Genomic DNA, 22966 nt, shown 5'->3' with positions numbered 1-22966 from the left:
AAACCGAATGTATATTGGACTTCGGGCATAGTCTTCTTTTCAACGTATTTTCAATTACATTTTGCTAGGTGGGATATTTCATTGATATCATGAAACAACTCCTTCATGTATGTATTTTCTGATGGTTGATCAGAGATCTTTTATCGGAGAATCTCTTGTCACATTGACCACAGCTATAAAGTTTCTCCCCTGTGTGTGTTCTCTGGTGTATAGTCAGATGTACTAAAACTCTTCCCACATTGATTACAGCTAAAAGGTTTCTCTCCTGTGTGTGTTCTCTGGTGCACTGTCAAATGGACAGATTGACCAAAACTCTTCCGACATTGTCCACAGCTATAAGGTTTCTCTCCTGTGTGTGTTCTCTGGTGTACAATTAGATGGCTAGATGTATTACAACTCTTCCCACATTGATCACAGATAAAATATTTCTCTACTGTGTGTGTTCTCTGGTGTGCAATTAGATGGCTAGATGTAGTACAACTCTTCCCACATTGATAACAGCTATAAGGTTTCTCTCCTGTGTGTATTCTCTGGTGCACTGTCAAGGAGTTTGACACAGTCCATTTCTTCCCACATTGATCACAGCCAAAAGGTTTCTCTCCAGTGTGAATTCTCAGGTGTACTTTCAGTGCATCTGATCTTGAGTAACTCTTCCCACAATCAAAACAGTGGTGAGCTTTCTCTCCTGTGTGTACTCGCTGGTGTATGTTAAGTTCCGATGAAGATTTGCAGTAAGATTTCTTCCCTGTGGGTCTCTGCTGGTGTTTCTTGAGGTGTTCTGATCTGAAGAGACTCTTCTCTGCCTCGTCAGCTTCATGATGTTGTTTAGACTCCCCAGAGGATCCACGATAGTCACGTCTCTCTCCTGTGTGAACAACAAAGTTAGACAGATGGTTAAAGGCCCACAACAGCAGAAAGGGTGATGCCCAGAGCGTACCCATGAAGTTGTACAACAATTGACGTCTGTTAAATAATTTGACAATTAAGACAGTCAAGTTAGCAACAAGTAATGTCTTGTTTTCACATTCGTGGTAACTAGAAATAAGTTATTCAAGTTGTTGAAATCCTAAGCAGTGTGCCAGATGACTTTTGGTCTCCAATATAGGCCCCTTTCTGTGTTCAATAAAATCGCGGCATGAGGGCAATGCACACACAATTTGATTGCAGAAACACCTCCCTACTAATGAGGAAACCGCTAGTTATGGATGTAGTGTATCTGGTAATGAGGAAACCGCTAGTTACGGATGTAGTATATCTGCTAATGAGGAAACCGCTAGTTACGGATGTAGTATATCTGCTAATGAGGAAACCACTAGTTATAGATGTAGTATATCTGGTAATGAGGAAACCACTAGTTATGGATGTAGTATATCTGATAATGAGGAAACCGCTAGTTATGGATGTAGTATATCTGCCTGGAGCAAAAATGGTGAGCAAAGATTTTAGTTTTCCACAACGTATTCTGAATATTACAGCGCACTATCATCGCAAGATCAAGAGTGCTACTCAAGGAAACTCACATTAAGCTCTGTGTCTATTTACTAATTCACCACCGTGGGGGAAAACTCAGGGGAGTTCTCATAGGCTGACAGCAAAAATAGCCTCCATTTACAGGTTGCTTATGAGTGCATTTCACACTACTTTTGGATTATAATTGTAAGGCTCGCTTGAATCTCCTGCTTAATATAATGTCTGTGTTATTGTCGCATAACAACTGATTTATACTTTAAAAAAACACTTCATCCAGTAGAATGCTCTTTGGCTAGCTTTGCCATCAGCGAGGGTTTGTACACTAAGTGTTTAACAAATTGGCCCATAACTTCACCTAGTAACATAGACCTACTGTAGGACCCATAACTTCACCTAACAATAACATAGACATAGGACTATAAATCATTTAATATTTCAGGTGAAACATGGAAACTAAAATGTCTTTGTCATGACATTTCATAACCTGATCACCAGATAATTTTGTGAATAATCCCACTAGGCTACTCTGTAATGTGTTGTCATTCTAAATGTCCTGAATAAAGGAAAATAGCTGTGTGTGTTGTACAATAGCCTATCCATCAAGAAACAGTTCTCTACACATTATGAGATAAGTATCTCTGCGTCCAAACAGACTAATGAGACCCTACTGTAAATCAAGCAGACAATAACACATTATAAACATATATTTGTTAGGGATGTTGGATCCAATGTGGAGCACGGCATAACTGTCTTTACCAGAGTAATGAATGAAGAAGCACTTTAGTTGTTGTTGCATGTCGTAATGTTTGTCATGTGACTGTCATTCAGAAAATGATTTCCTGGATCAGCTGATGATAGTTGAACATGTGACTGTTAAATATTATGTGTAATTATTGAAGAACCACATTAATGACAGTATTCATTTGGGTGTTGTCAATAAAGTTAAGGTGACTCTCGGGTAGAACCACTGGATTTAGCAAACCCCTACAGATACTAAATGAAACAGCCTATGGCAGACCACCCAGACTTGACCTCTTCAAGACGTGTCAGTTTTGTCAATTTATTCATTGTCTTTTGTTTGAAACACTCCCGTCAATGTTGAGTAAGGACCCACACCTGATTACACATATAGAACTAGGACTAGTCTGCCTGGCCTGTGTGCAAATGTAGGTCTATAAATGTGCCCATTTGGGGATGTCTGGTAGTATTTCTGATTGTCTTAACGCACCACCACTAATGAGTTGTGGAGCTTCTCAAAGTAATTTTTCTTCACCTCAAACAGCAAGTAAACAAAGTCTAATCAAAATCAATTGCAAATGACAATAGTTCCTCAAAGTAATTTCTTAAAATATTTCCAGCTCTCACCCTTTCGATAACCACTCAGCATGAAAGGGAAAAATGCAATGCTCTGATCCAGTGGAAATGTCATAAAATACCTGATTACTTCTAATCCCTTGAACAAATAGCCTACAGCTGTGTCTGTCTCAAACTCACTGGAGCAGGAAACTGAGGGCCCAGAATATGTTATACTATGTTGCAAGCTGCTATCAGAGTTTCCTGACCCAGTTGATAGTTGATACAATGTTTCAAGTTTGTTGTAGACAGGCCATGTGAAGCAAATGTGATTTCTAGGAAATGTATTTTTAATCAGGATATTTTCTACCTGCAGGCTGCAATGTTTTTATTTGTTGGCTTTATGTAGGCTATTTTTACATAGTTGGCAATGGCAATAAAAGTTACTTTTAGATTTGTATAATTTTCATTTAGATTTAGATAGAATGTAGATGAATCACAGACAATGACTTTGAGATACTATTATAAATTAAATGAAACTGTTCCACAAAAATGTGCAAATGAAAATCATAACTGGCACAGAGATTGGTAGAAATGGTAAGATAAATTGGCACTCCAACTGAAAGAACATGACTGGATCCCTCTAGTCATTTGTGTGTCTTTCTTTAATCAAACAGCGTGCTTAAAGCATCAGACAAGTTCAGTACATTTAGATTTGATAAAAACACTTGGGGCGATTAGTAGAAAGAACAGATGACTCTTGGTTGACCAAGATGTATTTTAGTTGGGGACAGCACTAGAACATTATTTTGGGGCTCCCGAGTGGCGCAGCGGACACTGCATCTCAGTGCTTGAGGTGTCACTACAGACACCCTGGTTCAAATCCGGGCTGTATCACAAACGGCCGTGATTGGGAGTCCCATAGGGCGGCGCACAATTGGCCCAGCATCGTCCAGGGTAGGCAGTCATTGTAAATAAGAATTTGTTCTTAACTGACTTGCCTAGTTAAATAAAGGTTACATTAAAAAAAAAGTGTTTCATAACAAACAATGTTTTACAAATCCGTCAAGGCACCAACTTTGAGAAGGGTTTAAAACAAAGGTTTCAAACCAATTCATGAATGTAATTGAATCTAGGTATGTCTTGCCTTTAATGTAATGGCATGAAAAAAAAATGGCTGAATATTATACAATGACTTATCAACAGCTCTAATAATTCGCCTCCACAGGAAATCTACACTGGCAGTTATAGAATATACTATATAGCCTAGAAACCTGGTTAAACTATCATTATGACATCATGGATGAATTCTAGAATATACTATATAGCCTAGAAACCTGGTTAAACTATCATTATGACATAATGGATGAATTCTAGAATATACTATATAGCCTAGAAACCTGGTTAAACTATCATTATGACATCATGGATGGCCAGTCCTTGTATTCAGAGTGTAGTGAATTCAGGGGGGTAGCCCTAAGCTGAACTCAAACCTGGGTCCAGCAACTGTCCAACCAACACCTTAACTGTCACGCCAAGATGTCTGAACTTCTTGACGAGGTCGCTAGGTGTTGGGTTACGGTTGATACAATAGCTTTCTCCTTCCCCCATCCCTCAGCTGTTTACCAAACCAAGTCTCTAGGCAGCCATTTTGTTGCTGTTTAAAAAACCCACACAACTTGCGGCAACTTGCAGTTCAAACAATAACAAATCTGTCAACCCACCACTGTTTTGGTTATAAGATGATGATGGGGTTGGAGAAATGTAACTACAGACAGACAGACCTATGGATGCAAGGACTGACCATCCATGATATCAACATTTTAGTTTTAACCATGTTGAGGCTATACAGTGTTGATTTACATTGTTTCTAAACATTGGAGAAAAAAAAGCTTATTTGGTGTTCTGATGGGTACAACAGTTGAACTAAGCTCATGAGGCATGTGTTATATTCTTCAAGAATCAATGGCTATAAATAAATAATTTAAATGTCAAAATATGGATGTAGCTATTGCAGATTTCCGCTTTAACACCAAACATCAGTTCAACAACTGCAGAGTTTGTGCCTCTGTATTCAAGACAGTACTTACTAGTGTTAATCATGTTAGGACAGTACATTTACAAGTGTTGTGTGTAATGTTTTGTCAATTCAAAATCTCCATCAGATGACACTCCTAGGACATTATGTTAGACAATGCATGCATTTTTAGTTCTATCAAGTTCATATTTACATCCAAAAACAGCGTTTTACTATGGCATTGATGTTGAGGAAATCGTTTCCCTCCAATAACCGGCAGTCAAGTCAACACCACAAATTAAATAATTAAAATTAGAAAACATTGGTAAAATATTATATTGTCATTTAAAGAATTATAGATTTACATCTCTTGAACGCAATCAACTTGCCAGATTTAAAAATAACCTTACTGGGAAATCACACTTTGCAATAATCTGAGCACTGCGCCCAGAAAAATACGTGTTGCGATACAGACTAGACGTCATGTTGGGGAGATCTAAAATCGAAAATACTATGTAAATAATCCATTACCTTTGATTCTCTTCATCAGATGTCACTTCCAGGTATCACAGGTCCATAACGAATGTAGTTTTGTTCAAAAAAGCTCATCATTTATGTCCAAAAATCTCCGTCTTGTTAGCACATGATCTAAGCCAGCCGGACTTCTCGTCATGAACGAGGGGAAAAAATATATTTACGTTCGTTCAAACATGTCAAACGTTGTATAGCATAAATCATTAGGGCCTTTTTTAACCAGAACATGAATAATATTCAAGGTGGACGAATGCATACTCTTTTATAACGTATTGGAACGAGGGTACCCAACATGAACTCGCGCGCCAGGTGTCTAATGGGCCATCATCGTTCAATGGCTCTTGTTCGGTCAGATCTCCCTCCAGAAGACTCAAAACACTTTGTAAAGGCTGGTGACATCTAGTGGAAGCAATAGGAAGTGCCAAAATATTCCTCAGCCCCTGTGTTTTTCAATGGGATAGGTTTAAAGGTAATACAACACATCAGGTATCCACTTCCTGTCAGAAAATGTCTCAGGGTTTTGCCTGCCAAATGAGTTCTGTTATACTCACAGACACCATTCAAACAGTTTTAGAAACTTTCGAGTGTTTTCTATCCATATATAATACGTATATGCATATTCTAGTTACTGGGTAGGATTAGTAACCAGATTAAATCGGGTACATTTTTTTTATCCAGCCGTGCAAATACTGCCCCCTAGCCCTAACAGGTTAAGGTGACTCTCGGTTAGAACCATTGGATTTAGCAAACTCTGAAATGATTTAGGATTTCTGTGCCCATAAACTGTTTTCCCAGCGTAACATAAGGAGACACTAAATTATACGTAGTTCGAGTGCATTTCAGAATTTTAAAAAAAACTGTCTGACAGCAAGATACCGTATTTAAGTTCAAGTTCATCACATGACAAGCGTAACGTTATGACTATAACTACTGTTCCCTGAAGGAGGGAAACTAGGTACAACATACTATTAAATCCACAAGTTATGACTATAACTACTGTTCCCTGAAGGAGGGAAACTAGGTACAACATATGATTTATTTTTATCAGGATATTTTTTACCTGCAGGCTGCAATGTTTTTATTTGTTGGCTTTATGTAGGCCATTTTTTTACATAGTTGGCAATGGCAATAAAAGTTACTTTTAGATTTGTATAATTTTTATGTAGATTTAGATAGAATGTAGATTAATCACAGACAATGATTTTTCAATAATATTATAAATTAAATGAAACTGTTCCAGTAAAATGTGAATATGAAAATCAATAGAAACGCAAATCGGTAGAAATGGTAAGATACCGCTGGTGTGGTCTATTACCGAAAACTTCAGGAGCATAAAGGCAGCGGAGGAGGGGGGGTTTCGGGAAGAGTTCTCTTTCTTCTGGTTAGGTTATCTTGACGACTGGCTCCATCTCGTAACTGGTGTATCTGTAATTATTTAATCAAACAGCGTGCTTAAAGCATCAGACAAGTTCTGTACATATAGTTGATTTTATTAAAACACATGGGGCGATTGGTAGAAAGAACAGATGACTTGGTTGACCAACACACTTGGTTGACCAATAATTATTTTTGTTGGGGACAGCACTAGAACATGATTTAAGGGATCCCGAGTGGCGCAGCGGTCTAAGACACTGCATCTCAGTGCTTGAGGCATCACTAGACACCCTGGTTCAAATCTAGGCTGTATCACAACCAGCCTTGATTGGGAGTTCCATAGGGCGGCGCACAATTGGCCCAGCGTCGTCCGGGGTAGGCCATCATTGTAAATAAGAATTTGTTCTTAACTGAGTTGCCTAGTTATATAAAGGTATCAATTTCAAACATATTAAAATATTTTTTTATGATAAACCTGTTTTTTTACAAATCCATCAAGGCACCAACTTTGAGAAGGGTTTAAAACAAAGATTTCAAACCAATTCATGAATGAAATGTAATCTCGGTAAGATGTCTGAACTTCTTAACGAGGTCGCTAGGTTTTGGGTTAAGGTTGCTACAATAGCTTTCTCTATGAATTTGAGTGGTTACATTTCTCCTTCCCCATCCCTCAGCTGTTTACAAAACCAAGTATCTGGGCAGCCATTTTGTTTCTGTTTAAAACCTAGGTTGTCCCTTTAAACAAGCCACATCAATCAATGAACCAATCTGCAGTTGAAACAATAACAAAGCTGTAATTCCACCACTGTTTAGGAAATAAGATGATGATGGGTCTGGAGAAATGTAACTACTCTCAAATTCATAGACAGACCTATGGATGCAAGGACTAACTATCCATGATATCAACATTATAGTTTTAACCATGTTGAGGCTATACAGTGTTGATTTACATTGTTTCTAAACATTGGAGTAAAAAAAGCTTATTCTGGGTTCTGATGGGGTACAACAGTTGAACTAAGCTCATGAGGCATGTGTTATATTCTTCAAGAATATGAATCAATGGCTATAAATAAATAATTTAAAAAGTCAAAAAATGGATGTTGTAATTGCAGATTTCCCCTTTAACACCACACATCAGTTCAACACCTGCAGAGTTTGTGCCTCTGTTTTAAGACAGTACTTACTAGTGTTAATCAGGGAACGGTTTCTCAAAACCATCTTATGGCTAAGTTCACCGTTAGAACCATTAGACGCCTTAAGATGCGTTTGGGAAACCGGGCCCAGATATCCAGTTTCCTCCTCTTCTTCCACCTCCTTTTTGGATGTGACAGTCATCTCCCCCTCCTCCTCTTTCACTCCAAAAACTGCATCCTCCTCTTTTTCGGCCTCTTCTTTTACTGTAACATCCGCCTCCTCTTTCACTCTGAACGCGTCTTTCTCTTCTTCTTTCACTGTAACAGCCTCACCCTGTACTTGTTTTTGTATTGAAACAGCCTCCTCTTCTTCCTCCTCTTTCACGACAGCTTCTTTCTCCGTCCAGCAGACCTCTTCTACTTTAGCAGGAGGAGAGTAGCTTAGTGAAATCATGGTCGGAGATGTTAGCTAGCTAGGCTAATGCTAACTTAACCAGCCCGCTTGCTGACTAATAACAACAACATCGTCTATATTACATTAAATCGGATACCTAACTAGACGACAGAAGTGGGTTGAAAACACAGTGGATAATATACACTAAAGCGTCTAAAGAGCTTTATTGGTTCGGCTATTTTGTCTAGCAAGCTACCTAGGTGGCTGATTAACTGTTGCTGCTGTTGAAAGAAGCGTTCCGTCCACTACATTATACGTCACACCAACAGCATTGCCTTAAATTCCCACACCGCCATCTGCTGACTGGAGTGGGTAACGCAGTTGAGTAAAATGTATATTTAATTTTCAGACAAAAAGTTAAAGGGTAGGAACCAGTGTAACAACACAGTGTGGTTAAAGACTTAGTAACCTAGTTGTATTGAAGATCTATAAGCACAAACAGTTATGTTTTTGAATTATCACATATGTATTAATTTATTTCGGGATTCTGGGTAATCCACAGCAGATTTATGGGGAGTTGCTGTGGTTGAGTTGAAAATGGAATGGTCCCGGGATAGAAATGTATAAAGTTGACATTACATCATAAAATGCACCTTTTACATTGTACATTAGTAGTTTCTGTTTCTGTTGTTGGTTTGGTGTCAAATAAACCAGTCTTTATATGTTATTTGCTGAATCTCAGTTTTCCATGTGGGTTTTATGCTAAAGTTCCCTCTTTCAAGTTGGTAGCAAACTGGAAAATTCATTAGGTAGCTAACTGAACTGGCATCTTCTTTAGGAGTGCTATTTGTATCCTGTCGACTACTGATCATTCATCCACACTGCATTTTCTTTAGGAGTGCTATTTATATCCTGTCGACTACTGATCATTCATCCACACTGCATCTTCTTTAGGAGTGCTATTTATATCCTGTCGACTACTGATCATTCATCCACACTGCATCTTCGTTAGGAGTGCTATTTATATCCTGATCATTCATCCACACTGTATCTTCTTTAGGAGTGCTATTTATATCCTGATCATTCATCCACACTGCATCTTCTTTAGGAGTGCTATTTATATCCTGATCATTCATCCACACTGCATCTTCTTTAGGAGTGTTATTTATATCCTGTCGACTACTGATCATTCATCCACACTGCATCTTCTTTAGGAGTGCTATTTATATCCTGTCGACTACTGATCATTCATCCACACTGTGTGTCTCATCAATGCAGGTAATTTATGACATGTATAAAGTATGTGTTTTATAAACTCATGAACACCAGCCAGTTTATTAGCCCGGTTCTGTTAGTTTAGGTGGATTATACTTCTTCCAGCTACAATAGTCATTTACAACATTAACAATGTCGACACTGTTTTCTGATCAATTTGATGTTATTTTAATGGACTTTTTTTTCTTCTTTTCTTTCAAAAACAAGGACATTTCTAAGTGACCCCAAACTTTTGAAAGGTAGTGTACATCTACATGATGTATTGTTACACCATGTGGGAGCAGTATAGACCTAGTCTGTTTATTATATACATCTACATGATGTATTGTTACACCATGTGGGAGCAGTATAGACCTAGTCTGTTTATTATATACATCTATATGATGTATTGTTACACCATGTAGGAGCAGTATAGACCTAGTCTGTTTATTATATACATCTACATGATGTATTGTTACACCATGTAGGAGCAGTATAGACCTAGTCTGTTCATTATATACATCTACGTGATGTCTTGTTACACCATGTAGGAGCAGTATAGACCTAGTCTGTTCATTATATACATCTATGTGATGTATTGTTACACCATGTAGGAGCAGTATAGACCTAGTCTGTTTATTATATACATCGACATGATGTATTGTTACACCATGTAGGAGCAGTATAGACCTAGTCTGTTCATTATATACATCTACATGATGTATTGTTACACCATGTAGGAGCACTATAGACCTAGTCTGTTCATTATATACATCTACATGATGTCTTGTTACACCATGTAGGAGCAGTATAGACCTAGTCTGTTCATTATATACATCTATGTGATGTATTGTTACACCATGTAGGAGCAGTATAGACCTAGTCTGTTCATTATATACATCTACGTGATGTATTGTTACACCATGTAGGAGCAGTATGGAGGTACAGTGGGGGACAAAATTGTTGACACCCTTGATAAAGATGAGCAAAACGACTCTATAAAATAAAGAATTAAAATACTGAGCTATATTGTGTCAAAAATATAGGGAAATTATATTATTTTATACTAATACAATTGCTCAGAGAAAGAGATTTAGTTTAACATGTAATTCTCAAAAGGTAGTGGTCTGAATTATTGCCACCATGTTTTCAATACTCCAGCACCCTCCCATTGGGAGACTAACGACACTGAAATGTTTTATGAGATTAGAGAACACATTGGGTCAGATCTTAGACCATTCCTCCAAACAGAATCTCTCCATGTCCTTGATTTATTTTGTCTGCGCTTCTGGACTGCCCTGTTCAATTCAAACCACAGGTTTTCAATGGAGTTCAAGTCCGAAGACTGAGATCGCCATTGAAAATGATGATTTTGTGCCCAATTAACCATTTCTTCGTGAATGTTGATGTGTCTTGCTGGAAGATCCACTTATGGCCAAGTTTCAGCCTCCTAGCAGAGAGGTAACCAGGTTTTGGGCTAAAATATCCTGGAAGTGGGTAAAGTTTATTTATTTATTTTATACATACATTTTTGCTCATCTTTATCAAGGGTATCAATAACTAGGTACTTATTTTGATATCTAGTTATTTGACCGAATCAGAAATACAGATGTGGAGTCGATGTAGAGTTTGTTTTAAATTCTCATAAAAAAATCTGAACTAATCAAACAACACTTGTTGCTCTTTGTACGTGTTAATATAATATTCATATTTAATGGAGAGGAAAAAACTTTTCCCTAAACTGCTTTATAATATTATAATTCAATGAAGAAGAAAAAAAGTTTTCCCTCCTCAACTGCGTTTCCTCCCTCCAGACAGCAGATGGCGATATGTGTCTTTCAGGCGATGTTTCTAGTGTGACGTATAATCTAGTGGACGGAACGCTTCTTCAACAACTGCAGCCACCTCGGTAGCTCGCTAGCCAACAAAGTCGGAACATTCAATCTCTTTAGACAATTTCGTGGTTTAATTGCCACTATGATTTAAACATACTTATGTGGAAACAACTGGCTACCCCATTTGATGTAATATTTACGTTGTAAGTCAACTAGCTGTCTGGTCAAGTTAGCACTAGTCTAATCGCTAATGCTATCTAGCTATTATTCCCGACCATGAGTTCACTAAGCTACTCTCCTCCTGCTAAAGAAGAGGTCTGCTGGACGGAGAAAGAGGCTCTCGTTAAAGAGGAGGGAGAGGAGGAGGCTGTTACAATACAAAAACAAGTAGAGGGTGAGGCTGTTACAGTGAAAGATGAAGAGAAAGACGTTACAGAGAAAGACGCCTTCAGAGTGAAAGAGGAGGAGGATGCAGTTTTTGGAGTGGAGGATGAAGTGAAAGAAGATGAAGACGTTTTTGGAATGAAGGATGAAGAGGGGGAGATTACTGTCACATTAGAGGAGGACGAAGAAGAGAAGACTGGGGAGCTGATTAACACCAGTAAATACAGTGAGTACTTTCTATAAAACAAAGACATTGATCTTAAAAAAAAAAAAATCACCTTTATTTAACCAGGTAGGCAAGTTGAGAACAAGTTCTCATTTACAATTGCGACCTGGCCAAGATAAAGCAAAGCAGTTCGACAACATACAACAACACAGAGTTACACATGGAGTAAAACAAACAGTCTTTAATACAGTAGAAAAAAAACTCTATATACAATGTGAGCAGATGAGGTGAGATAAGGGAGGTAAAGGCAAAAGGCCGTGGTGGCAAAGTAAAAACAATATAGCGAGTAAAACACTGGAATGGTAGATTTGAAGTAGAAGGAAGTGCAAAGTAGAAATAATGGGGTGCAAAGGAGCAAAAATAAATAAATAAATACAGTAGGGGAAGAGGTAGTTGTTTGGGATAAATTATAGATGGGCTATGTACAGGTGCAGTGATCTGTGACCTGCTCTGACAGCTGGTGCTTAAAGCTAGTGAGGGAGATAAGTGTTTCCAGTTTCAGAAATGTTTGTAGTTCGTTCCAGTCATTGGCAGCAGAGAACTGGAAGGAGAGGCGGCCGAAGGGGGAATTGGCTTTGGGGGTTACCAGAGATATACCTGCTGGAGCGCGTGCTACAGATGGGTGCTGCTATGGTGACCAGCGAGCTGAGATAAGGGGAAACTTTACCTAGCAGGGTCTTGTAGATAACCTGGAGCCAGTGGGTTTGGCGACGAGTATGAAGCGAGGGCCAGCCAACGAGAGCGTACAGGTCGCAGTGGTGGGTAGTATATGGGGCTTTGGTGACAAAACGGATGGCACTGTGATAGACTGCATCCAATTTATTGAGTAGGGTATTGGAGGCTATTTTGTAAATGACATCGCCGAAGTCGAGGATTGGTAGGATGGTCAGGTTTACGAGGGTATGTTTGGCAGCATGAGTGAAAGATGCTTTGTTGCGAAATAGGAAGCCAATTCTAGATTTAACTTTGGATTGGAGATGTTTGATGTGAGACTGGAAGGAGAGTTTACAGTCTAACCAGACACCTAGGTATTTGTAGTTGTTCACATATTCTAAGTCAGAACCGTCCAGAGTAGTGATGCTGAACGGGCAGGCAGGTGCAGGCAGCGATCGGTGAAGAGCATGCATTTAGTTTTACTTGTATTTAAGAGCAGTTGGAGGCCACGGAAGGAGAGTTGTATGGCATTGAAGCTCGTCTGGAGGGTTGTTAACACAGTGTCCAAAGAAGGGCCAGAAGTATACAGAATGGTGTCATCTGCATAGAGGTGGATCAGAGACTCACCAGCAGTAAGAGCGACATCATTGATGTATACAGAGAAGAGAGTCGGCCCAAGAATTGAATCCTGTGGTACCCCCATAGAGAATGCCAGAGGCCCGGACAACAGGCCCTCCGATTTGACACACTGAACTCTATCTGAGAAGTAGTTGGTGAACCAGGCGAGGCAATCATTTGAGAAACCAAGGCTATTGAGTCTACCGATGAGGATGTGGTGATTGACAGTCGAAAGCCTTGGCCAGGTCAATGAATACGGCTGCACAGTATTGTTTCTTATCGATGGCGGTTAAGATATCGTTTAGGACCTTGAGCGTGGCTGAGGTGCACTTGCTGTTTGAGGTGAAGAAACATTTGCTTTGAGAAGCTCCACAACTCATTAGTGGTGGTGCATTAAGAAAATCAGAAATACTATCAGACATCCCCAAATGGGCACATTTATAGGCCTACATTTGCACACAGGCCAGGTAGACTAGTCCTACTTCTATATGCGTAATTAGGTGTGCGTCCTTACTCAACATTGACAGGAGAGTTTCAAACAAAAGGCAATTAATAACTTGACAAAACTGACGCATCTTGCAGGGTCACGTCTGGGTGGTCTGCCTGGGGCCGTTTCATTTAGTATCCGTTTGGGTTGGCATGGGGTATGATTTTCCCATAGTATGTTGTACCGAAGTTGATCGACTGAAATGAGCATAACTTTATGACTATTGTTGGATTCTGGCTAAACTTTTAACATTGAGGTATTAAAGATATGATAGATCAGACGCAGAGTATATAAAGGAGTGAGATCTTTAGAAAGACAGAGTGGCTGTGGAATGTGCTGGGTGGACGGGAGAGGATCACAGGATTGCTATAGGGGAAGCGGATGGACATCTGTGGATTAGGCGAAGGAGGGGTTGAGGTCAGGAGGTCAGGTCAGATCCCCTGAAGGGAGTAATAAGGGTTTAGTATCCTGTTACCCTCTTCCTGTCGAACCAGAAGATGTAAGGAGAAGGAGGCGTGTTCAAAGTGGGGTATATATACTTGTGATGGTGAGAACATGTTTTTGTCTGAATTACAGCTGTAACGACCCTTTGGGAAGAATTAAACTTGGTTAAGCTTCTCTAGTGTCCGTGAGTTATTTACTCAGAAAAATTAGAACCTAACACTATAATTAGTGTTCCCTGAAGGAGGGAAACGAGGTACAACACCTGTTTGTCCCCGCCCTTTCCTGGGTCGGTGAAGAGTGGTATTAAATTTAAGGAATAAACCCGAGCCTCACGCTCATCACCTGTGGAAGGCGGGGCTTCCAGCGAGGCGTGAATGAAAATGCACTCGACCTTCGTATCATTTAGTGGCTCCTTATGTTACGCTGGGAAAACAGTTTGTGGGCACAGAAATACTAAATAATTTCAGAGTTTGCTGTATCCAATGTTTTTTAACCTGTTTGGGCTAGGGGGCAGTATTGAGAATTTTGGAAAAAATATGTGCCCATTTTTAACTGCCTCCTACACCAACTCAGAAGCTAGAATATGCATACTATTGTTCAGGTTTGGATAGAAAAGACCCTAAAGTTTCTAAAACTGTTTGAATGGTGTCTGTGAGTATAACAGAACTCCCTCCTATGGCAGGCAAAAACCTGACAAGGTTTCATGCAGGAAGTGGCCTGTCTGACAAGGAGTCGTGCGTCTTGCATCTGTTTATTGAAAAGTAAGGATCTTAGCTGTAACGTGACAATTCCCAGGGCTCCAATAGGCTCTCAGGACGCGGGAAAATCATGAAGGTTGACGAGGCAGCCTCAGGCTGAAACAGATTATCATCTTATTCAAGTGTCCCATTAGGTGACAATGGAGTGAGGCGCGTGCGCGATTAGCCCCCGTGGAGTATTTTAATTCGGCTGTTTAGTTTATTGCAGATTCCCGGTCGGAATATTATCGCTTTTCTACGAGATAAATGGCATAAAAATTGGTTTTAAACAGCGGTTGACATGCTTCGAAGTACGGTAATGGAATATTTAGAATTTTATTGTCACGAATTGCGCCATGCGCGCGACACTTCTTTACCATTTCGGATAGTGTCTGGAACACACGAACAAAACGCCGCTATTCGGATATAACGATGGATTATTTTGGACCAAACCAACATTTGTTATTGAAGTAGCAGTCCTGGGTGTGCATTCTGACGAAGACAACAAAAGGTAATCAAACTTTTATAATAGTAAATCTGATATTGGTGAGTGCTAAACTTGCCGGGTGTCTAAATAGCTAGCCCGTGATGGCTGGGCTATGTACTTAGAATATTGCAAAATGTGCTTTCACCAAAAAGCTATTTTAAAATCGGACATATCGAGTGCATAGAGGAGTTCTGTATCTATAATTCTTAAAATAATTGTTATGCTTTTTGTGAGCGTTTATCGTGAGTAATTTAGTAAATTGTTAGCAAATTCCTCCGGAAGTTTGCGGGGGGTATGCTAGTTCTGAACGTCACATGCTAATGTAAAAAGCTGTTTTTTGATATAAATATGAACTTGATTGAACAAAACATGCATGTATTGTATAACATAATGTCCTAGGGTTGTCATCTGATGAAGATTATCAAAGGTTAGTGCTGCATTTAGCTGTCTTCTGGGTTTTTGTGACATTATATGCTAGCTTGAAAAATGGGTGTCTGATTATTTCTGGATTGGTACTCTGCTGACATAATCTAATGTTTTGCTTTCGCTGTAAAGCCTTTTTGAAATCGGACATTGTGGTTAGATAAAGGAGAGTCTTGTCTTTAAAATGCTGTGAAATAGTCATATGTTTGAAAAATTGAAGTTTTTGTATTTTTGAGGAATTTGTAATTCGCGCCACGCCTATCATTGGATATTGGAGCAGGTGTTCCGCTAGCGGAACGTCTAGATGTAAGAGGTTAACTTCGCCGATGTCATTTACAAAATAGCCTCCAACCCTCTACTCAGCAAACTGGATGCAGTCTATCACAGTGCCATCCGTTTTGTCACTAAAGCCCCATATACCACCCACCACTGCGACCTGTATGCTCTTGTCGTCTGGCCCTCGCTACATATTCGTCGCCAAACCCACTGGCTCCAGGACATCTATAAGCCTTTGCTAGGTTAAGCTCCGCCTTCTCAGCTCACTGGTCACCATAGCAACACCCACCCATAGCACGCGCTCCAGGTGGTATATCTCACTAGTCATCCCCAAAGCTAACACCTCCTTTGGCCGCCTTTCCTTCCAGTTGTCTGCTGCCAATGACTGGAACGAATTGCAAAAATCGCTGAAGTTGGAGACATATATCTCCCTCACTAACTTTAAGCATCAGCTATCTGAGCAGCTTACCGATCGCTGCAGCTGAACACAGCCTATCTGTAAATAGCCCATCCAACTACCTACCTCATCCCCATGTTTTTATTAACTTTTTTTGCTCTTTTGCACACCAGTATTTCTACTTGCACATCATCATCTGCTCATCTATCACTCCAGTGTTAATCTGCTAAATTGTAATTACTCTGCGACTATGGCATATTTATTGTCTTGCCTCCTTACTCCATTTGCACACACTGTATATAGATTTTTCTATTGTGTTATTGACTGTACGTTTGTTTATCCCACGTGTAACTGTTGTTTTTGTCGCACTGCTTTGCTTTATCTTGGCCAGGTCACAGTTGTAAATGAGAACTTGTTCTCAACTGGCCTACCTGGTTAAATAAAGGTTAATATATATATATGTATATATATAGTAACTTTATTGACAACACCCAAATGGTTACTGTCATTAACGCGGTTCTTCAATAATTACACACAATTCTTAATACTGTAGCTGTTTAGTTACAGTCACATGTTCAACTATCATCAGCTGATCCAGGAAATCATTTTCTGAATGGCAGTCTCATGACTAACATCACGACATGCAACAACAACCAAAGTGCTTCTTCATTCATTACTCTGGTAAAGACAGTTATGCCGTGCTCCATGTTGGATCCAACATTCCTACTTTGGTCATAATGTGTAGAGAACTGTTCGTTGATGGATAGGCTATTGTACAACACACAGAGCTATTTTCCTATATTTGTTGTTAGGTGAAGTTATGGGCCAAATAAACAGTGTTCAAACAGTGTACAAACCCTCATTGTCACCTTGATGGAAAAGCTAGCCAAAGGGCATTTTTTCTGGTTGAAGTGTTTTTTTTAAGTACAAAGTGGTTGATTTGCGACAATAACACAAACGTATTAAGCAGGAGATTCAAATGAGCCTTACAATTATAATCCAAAGTAGTGTGAAATGTACCTCTGGCCCGCTCGCCTCCCTACCTCTGCGGAAGCACAGTTCCCGCTCAGCCCAGTCAAAACTGTTCGCTGCTCTGGCACCCCAATGGTGGAACAAGCTCCCTCACGACGCCAGGACAGCGGAGTCAATCACCACCTTCCGGAGACACCTGAAACCCCACCTCTTTAAGGAATACCTGGGATAGGATTAAGTAATCCTTCTAACCCCCCCCCCCCCCCCCCAAAAAAAGCTATAGATGTACTATTGTAAAGTGGTTGTCCCACTGGATATCATAAGGTGAATGCACCAATTTGTAAGTCGCTCTGGATAAGAGCGTCTGCTAAATGACGTAAATGTAAATGTAAAACTGACCAACACTCTACTCAGCACTCCAACACTCTACTCAGCAAACTGGATGCAGTCTATCACAGTGCCATCCATTTTGTCACCAAAGCCCCATATACTACCCACCACTGCGACCTGTACGCTCTCATTGGCTGGTCTTCGCTTCATAATCGTCGCCAAACCCACTGGCTCCAGGTCATCTACAAGACCCTGCAAGGTAAAGTCCCCCCTTATCTCCGCTTACTGGTCACCATAGCAGCACCCACCTGTAGCACGCGCTCCAGCAGGTATATCTCTCTGGTCACCCCCAAAGCCAATTCCTCCTTTGGCCGTCTCTCTTTCCAGTTCTCTGCTGCCAATGACTGGAACGAACTACAAAAATCTCTGAAACTGGAAACACTCATCTCCCTCACTAGCTTTAAGCACCAGCTGTCAGCTGTCACCAGCTGTCAGCTGCTCACAGATCACTGCACCTGTACATAGCCCATCTATAATTTAGCCCAAACAACTACCTCTTCCCCTACTGTATTTATTTATTTTATTTTGCTCCTTTGCACCCCATTATCTCTACTTCTACTTTGCACTCTACTTTCTTCTACTACAAATCTACCATTCCAGTGTTTTACTTGCTATATTGTATTTACTTTGCCACCATGGACTTTTTTGCCTTTACCTCCCTTATCTCACCTCATTTGCTCACATCGTACATATACTTATTTTTCTACTGTATTATTGACTGTATATTTGTTTTACTCCATGTGTAACTCTGTGTTGTTGGATGTTGTCGAACTGCTTTGCTTTATCTTGGCCAGGTCACAATTGTAAATGAGAACTTGTTCTCAACTTCCCTACCTGGTTAAATTAAGGTGAAATAAAAATTTAAATAAAAAGATTCAAATGAGCCTTACAATTATAATCCAAAGTAATGTGAAATGTACTCATAAGCAACCTGGAAATGGAGGTTACTCCCCTGAGTTTTCCCCCATTCACATTCAGAATACATTGTGAAAAACTAAAATCTTTTCTCACCATTTTTGCTCCAGGCAGATATAGTACATCCATAACTATCTGTTTCCTCATTAGCTGGGAGGAGTTTCTACAACCAAATTGCATGTGCATTGCCCTCATGCCGCAATTTTAGCAAACACAGAAAGGGGCCTATATTGGAGACCAAAAGTTGTCTGGCACACTGCTTAATTCAACAACTTTAATTTATTTCTAGCCTACAATCATCGATGTTACTACTAATGTGAAAACAAGACAAAATATGACTATTCTTGCTCATTTTAAGACAAATGTCAAGTAATCATTACATTCATTACAGACGTCAATTGTTGTAGAACATCATGGCTACACTGTTGGCATCACCTTTTACAGTGGATTTCCGCTGTTGTGGGCCATTAACCATCTGTTTGACTTTGTTGTTCACACAGGAGAGAAACTTCACTATCCTGGATCCTCTAGGGAGCCTCAACAACCTCATGATGCTGACAGGGCAGAGAAGAGTCTCTCCACATCAGAACACCTCAAGAAACACCAGCGGAGAACCACAGGGAAGAGATCTCACCGCTGCTCTGACTGTGGGAAAAGATGCACCTCATCAGGCATTAAACTACACCGGAGAATTCACACAAGTGATAATTCTTACTGCTGCTCTGATTGTGGGAAAATGTTTAAATTTTCATCAGAACTTAAAATACACCTGAGAAAGCACACAAGAGAGAAACCTTACTTCTGCTCTGACTGTGGGAAGAGTTTTCCTCTGTCAACCAGCCTGATATCACACCAGAGAACACACACAGGAGAGAAACCTTATAGCTGTGATCAATGTGGGAAGAGTTTTTATAAATCTAGTTATGTTATTATACACCAAAGAACACACACAGGAGAGAAACCTTATAGCTGTGATCAATGTGGGAAGAGTTTTGCTAGGGTAATCGCCCTGATAGGTCACCAGAGAATACACACAAGAAAGAAATCATATAGCTGTGATGCATGTGGGAAGATTTTTACTAAGTCTAGCTGTCTTGTTGTACACCAGAGAACACACACAGGAGAGAAATCTTATAGCTGTAATCAATGTGGGAAGAGTTTTGTTTCATCTGGGGGCCTGACAGCACACCAGAGAACACACACAGGAGAGAAACCTTATAGCTGTGCTCAATGTGGAATGAGTTTTACTAAGCCTAGCATGTGGACTAGACACAAAAGAACACACACAGGAGAGAAATCTTATAGCTGTAACCAATGTGGGAATAGTTTTACTCGGCTAAGCAGCCTGACTAGACACAAAAGAACACACACAGGAGAGAAATCTTATAGCTGTAACCAATGTGGGAATAGTTTTACTTGGCTAAGCAGCCTGACTAGACACCAAAGAACACACACAGGGGAGAAACGTTTTAGCTGTGATCAATGTGGGAAGAGATACTCTGATAAAAGATATCTGATCAAACATCAGAAAATACATGACGGAGTTGTTTCATGATATCAATTAATCAATGTCACAATGTAGAATGTTTAAACATTGTAGTTGGAGTATTTTAATGATGTCACAATGTAGAACCCTAAACGGTTTCCCCCGTTCTATTGATTTCAACATGATATGGATATTAGCCTCAGTGGGAAAATCCAGGCTCTGAATTGAAAGAGTACTATTTATGTGATTTAACAAAAAGTGACTAACACAAAAAGAGTTGTGTTACACTTACCACGTTGGTGACCCACTTGAATCAAAATGCAACACTTCAAAATGTAGCGAGCTGTTTTCTACAAATTGTCCTCTAACCAGGGTTGTACACATTATTCCCAGATTCCGTGTGGTTTTTGAGCTGTTAGTTTTAACAGGACATGCAACCTCATCTTCCTCCTCTCGCACAAATTATTTTAGCGATGAGTTATGACAAATAAGTGTTGTGTTCCTTTGTTTAGCGACCCCTAAATTGAAATGCATCAGTCCAAAATGTAGCTGACTGTCTTCTGAAAGGTTGTCCTCTAATCAGTGAGTTAACAGATATCTCCCATTTCCATGTGTTTTTTTAGTTGTGTTAGTTTCAACATCCCGTACAACCTGATTTCACCCCTTATCGATATCAGTGATTTATTGCTACTTGTCAAAACAACAGCGTTTTTGGAGCTTGTTCAGTTTATAAGGTGCTTGTTTTTAAAAAGTAATATGATTGTTGTGGCAGATGTTTGTGTATGCAGTATGGCCCATTTTATGTTTAGGTTTTCAATATATCACAAACTGTTTCTGCATATTGGTTATTGATTTGTACACGTTAGAACTGTGTTTTGACATTGGGCTATCCCACCTAGAAAAATGTCATTGAAAATACTTTGAAAAAAGGACTATGCAACCAAATATTTCATATTTACATTTCATGTAACATTTAGTAATCATAATTATTTATGTAACCAACTGAGAATTTTATTGACATTGTTGCCCTGCTTTTAGAATATTAGGGTTAATTCTCACATGTGCCAACCCAAATGTACTAGAGCATGACATTGGGGACTGGGCCCGATCCAACAACATGCCTATCTAGTGAACCCTGAAAAGAGAGAGAAGCTCTGCAGTGAGGGGGAAAGTTACTACAGATATTGCAGGAGTTGCCTCTTGAAATCAGACATGTCTGTGGTAAGGACAACTTGGTTGCTGATTGTCTCAAGGCTGGGCAGTTAAAAAGATTTGTGTTTTGCGTTTAGTCAGTGCGTTACCATGGATCACAATTTATTTTGACACGTTTTTCCGTATTGGAGATGAGTTTTGTTTGTGCTCGTTCCAAGGGGACGATAGTTCTAGAAGCTAGTGAGTTTTAGGAAGACGAGAGTTCTAGAAGCTAGTGAGTTTTAGGATTCTATAGGACAAAAAAATAACACGATTGTATATTATTATTTAGAAATACGTGTTTTTTTCTTGTTTTTAATTGTTGACAGCCAGTAGACACCATGCTTATTTTGTAGAAGGTGAAGCATTGTAGATGATTATGTGAAATGGAAGTTGTTTTCTGTTGTTGGTAAGCAAACTTGTCCAACAAAAACATTGGATATATTTGTTGTCTTAAGGGGGAAGGTGTTTCAGGCTTTGGTTTTTCCATTTATGTTTTGAGGTTGGACTTTAGCACGTAGGAAAGGGGGATACCAAGTCAGTTGTACAACTGAAATTTGTCTTCGGTGCACTGATTGGTGTTAGCTCGTTAGCACGTCTAGCTCGTTAGCACGTAGGACGCACTGATTGGTCACCTCGTTAGTCAGTATGTGTTACACCTGTGCTGACTTGTCCATCTCGTTAGTGGGAAGGTGTTTCACCTGAGCTGGTCCAGGTTCTATTTAAGAGTGTCTGGCCCAGTGCTCCAGTTGTCTTGATAGATGTGGCGAGTCAACACCTTTAGTTGCTCCGCTTTTTTGGTTTGCGTCCTGTCTTTAAGTTTGGTGTGGGTTTTTCGTTTGTTTTCCTCTTCTTGGGCAGATTTAGTGGGTCTCATGGTGGGTGTCTTTTAGGTCCCAGTTGTTGTTACTAGTCAACTTTCAGTGGACACCCCCATAGTGTCTTTCAGAGCCCCTCCTAAAAACCCACATGTTTAGTTGTGGTTGTTGTCAGTGACTCTTTATTAGTTCCTCTTCGGTTTGAGCAACATTTTAGATTTTTCTTGCTTGGAAACGTAACAACAAACAATGTAGTAAAACAAGCTGATATTTTGGGTTGGATGTTGCATCCAATTGTTAATATTTTAATCAATGGCATTTCCTTAGTATGTTCATTAGTCTTTCAGTTGTTAATCTTGTTTTTTATCCTCCGTTTGTTGTGTACTAAATATTTCTGTTTTTTTTCCCCCTGTGAAACCATTGCGTTGCATCCATGTCTGAAATGTGCTGTATAAATAAAGCTTGATTTGATTTAAACATATTGTAAAACAAATGAATCCAATGACTGACCAATCAAGACTATTTCCAAACCAATGAACAAATATGTGTAAAAGCAACACATTTCTTGGTCCACCTTAAAATGATCACTTTTCCAGCCTGCTGAATTTGTGGTGGAGTGGTAAACACCACCCCCGGCTCTACCAGGGGCTTGAGGTGGTCTCCCACAGCTCTGCTTATGTCATGTTCTGTGGCCTTGCTGTTCCATTTCTTGACTGCCCCTGCAACACAGAAAGAAACACATTTAGTAATATTATAT

At 39.6% G+C, this 22966-nt stretch overlaps 1 protein-coding gene across 1 annotated transcript; it reads left to right on the top strand.

Moving 5' to 3' along the window:
* Window positions 1-11322: 11322 nt before the first annotated feature.
* On the top strand, window positions 11323-22686 carry LOC123732503 (uncharacterized). Its single transcript, XM_045711706.2, has 2 exons — window positions 11323-11914; window positions 19215-22686. The coding sequence occupies exons 1-2, from the start codon at window positions 11581-11583 to the stop codon at window positions 20267-20269; spliced, it is 1389 nt and encodes a 462-aa protein (XP_045567662.1). The 5' UTR covers window positions 11323-11580; the 3' UTR covers window positions 20270-22686.
* Window positions 22687-22966: the final 280 nt, after the last annotated feature.

This window comes from Salmo salar, chromosome 02 (genome assembly GCF_965601325.2).
Source record: "Salmo salar chromosome 02, fSalSal1, whole genome shotgun sequence".
Lineage (NCBI taxonomy): Eukaryota > Metazoa > Chordata > Actinopteri > Salmoniformes > Salmonidae > Salmo > Salmo salar.
The sequence above is the reverse complement of the archived record's forward strand: the minus strand, read 5'-3'. Positions and strand labels throughout refer to the sequence as shown.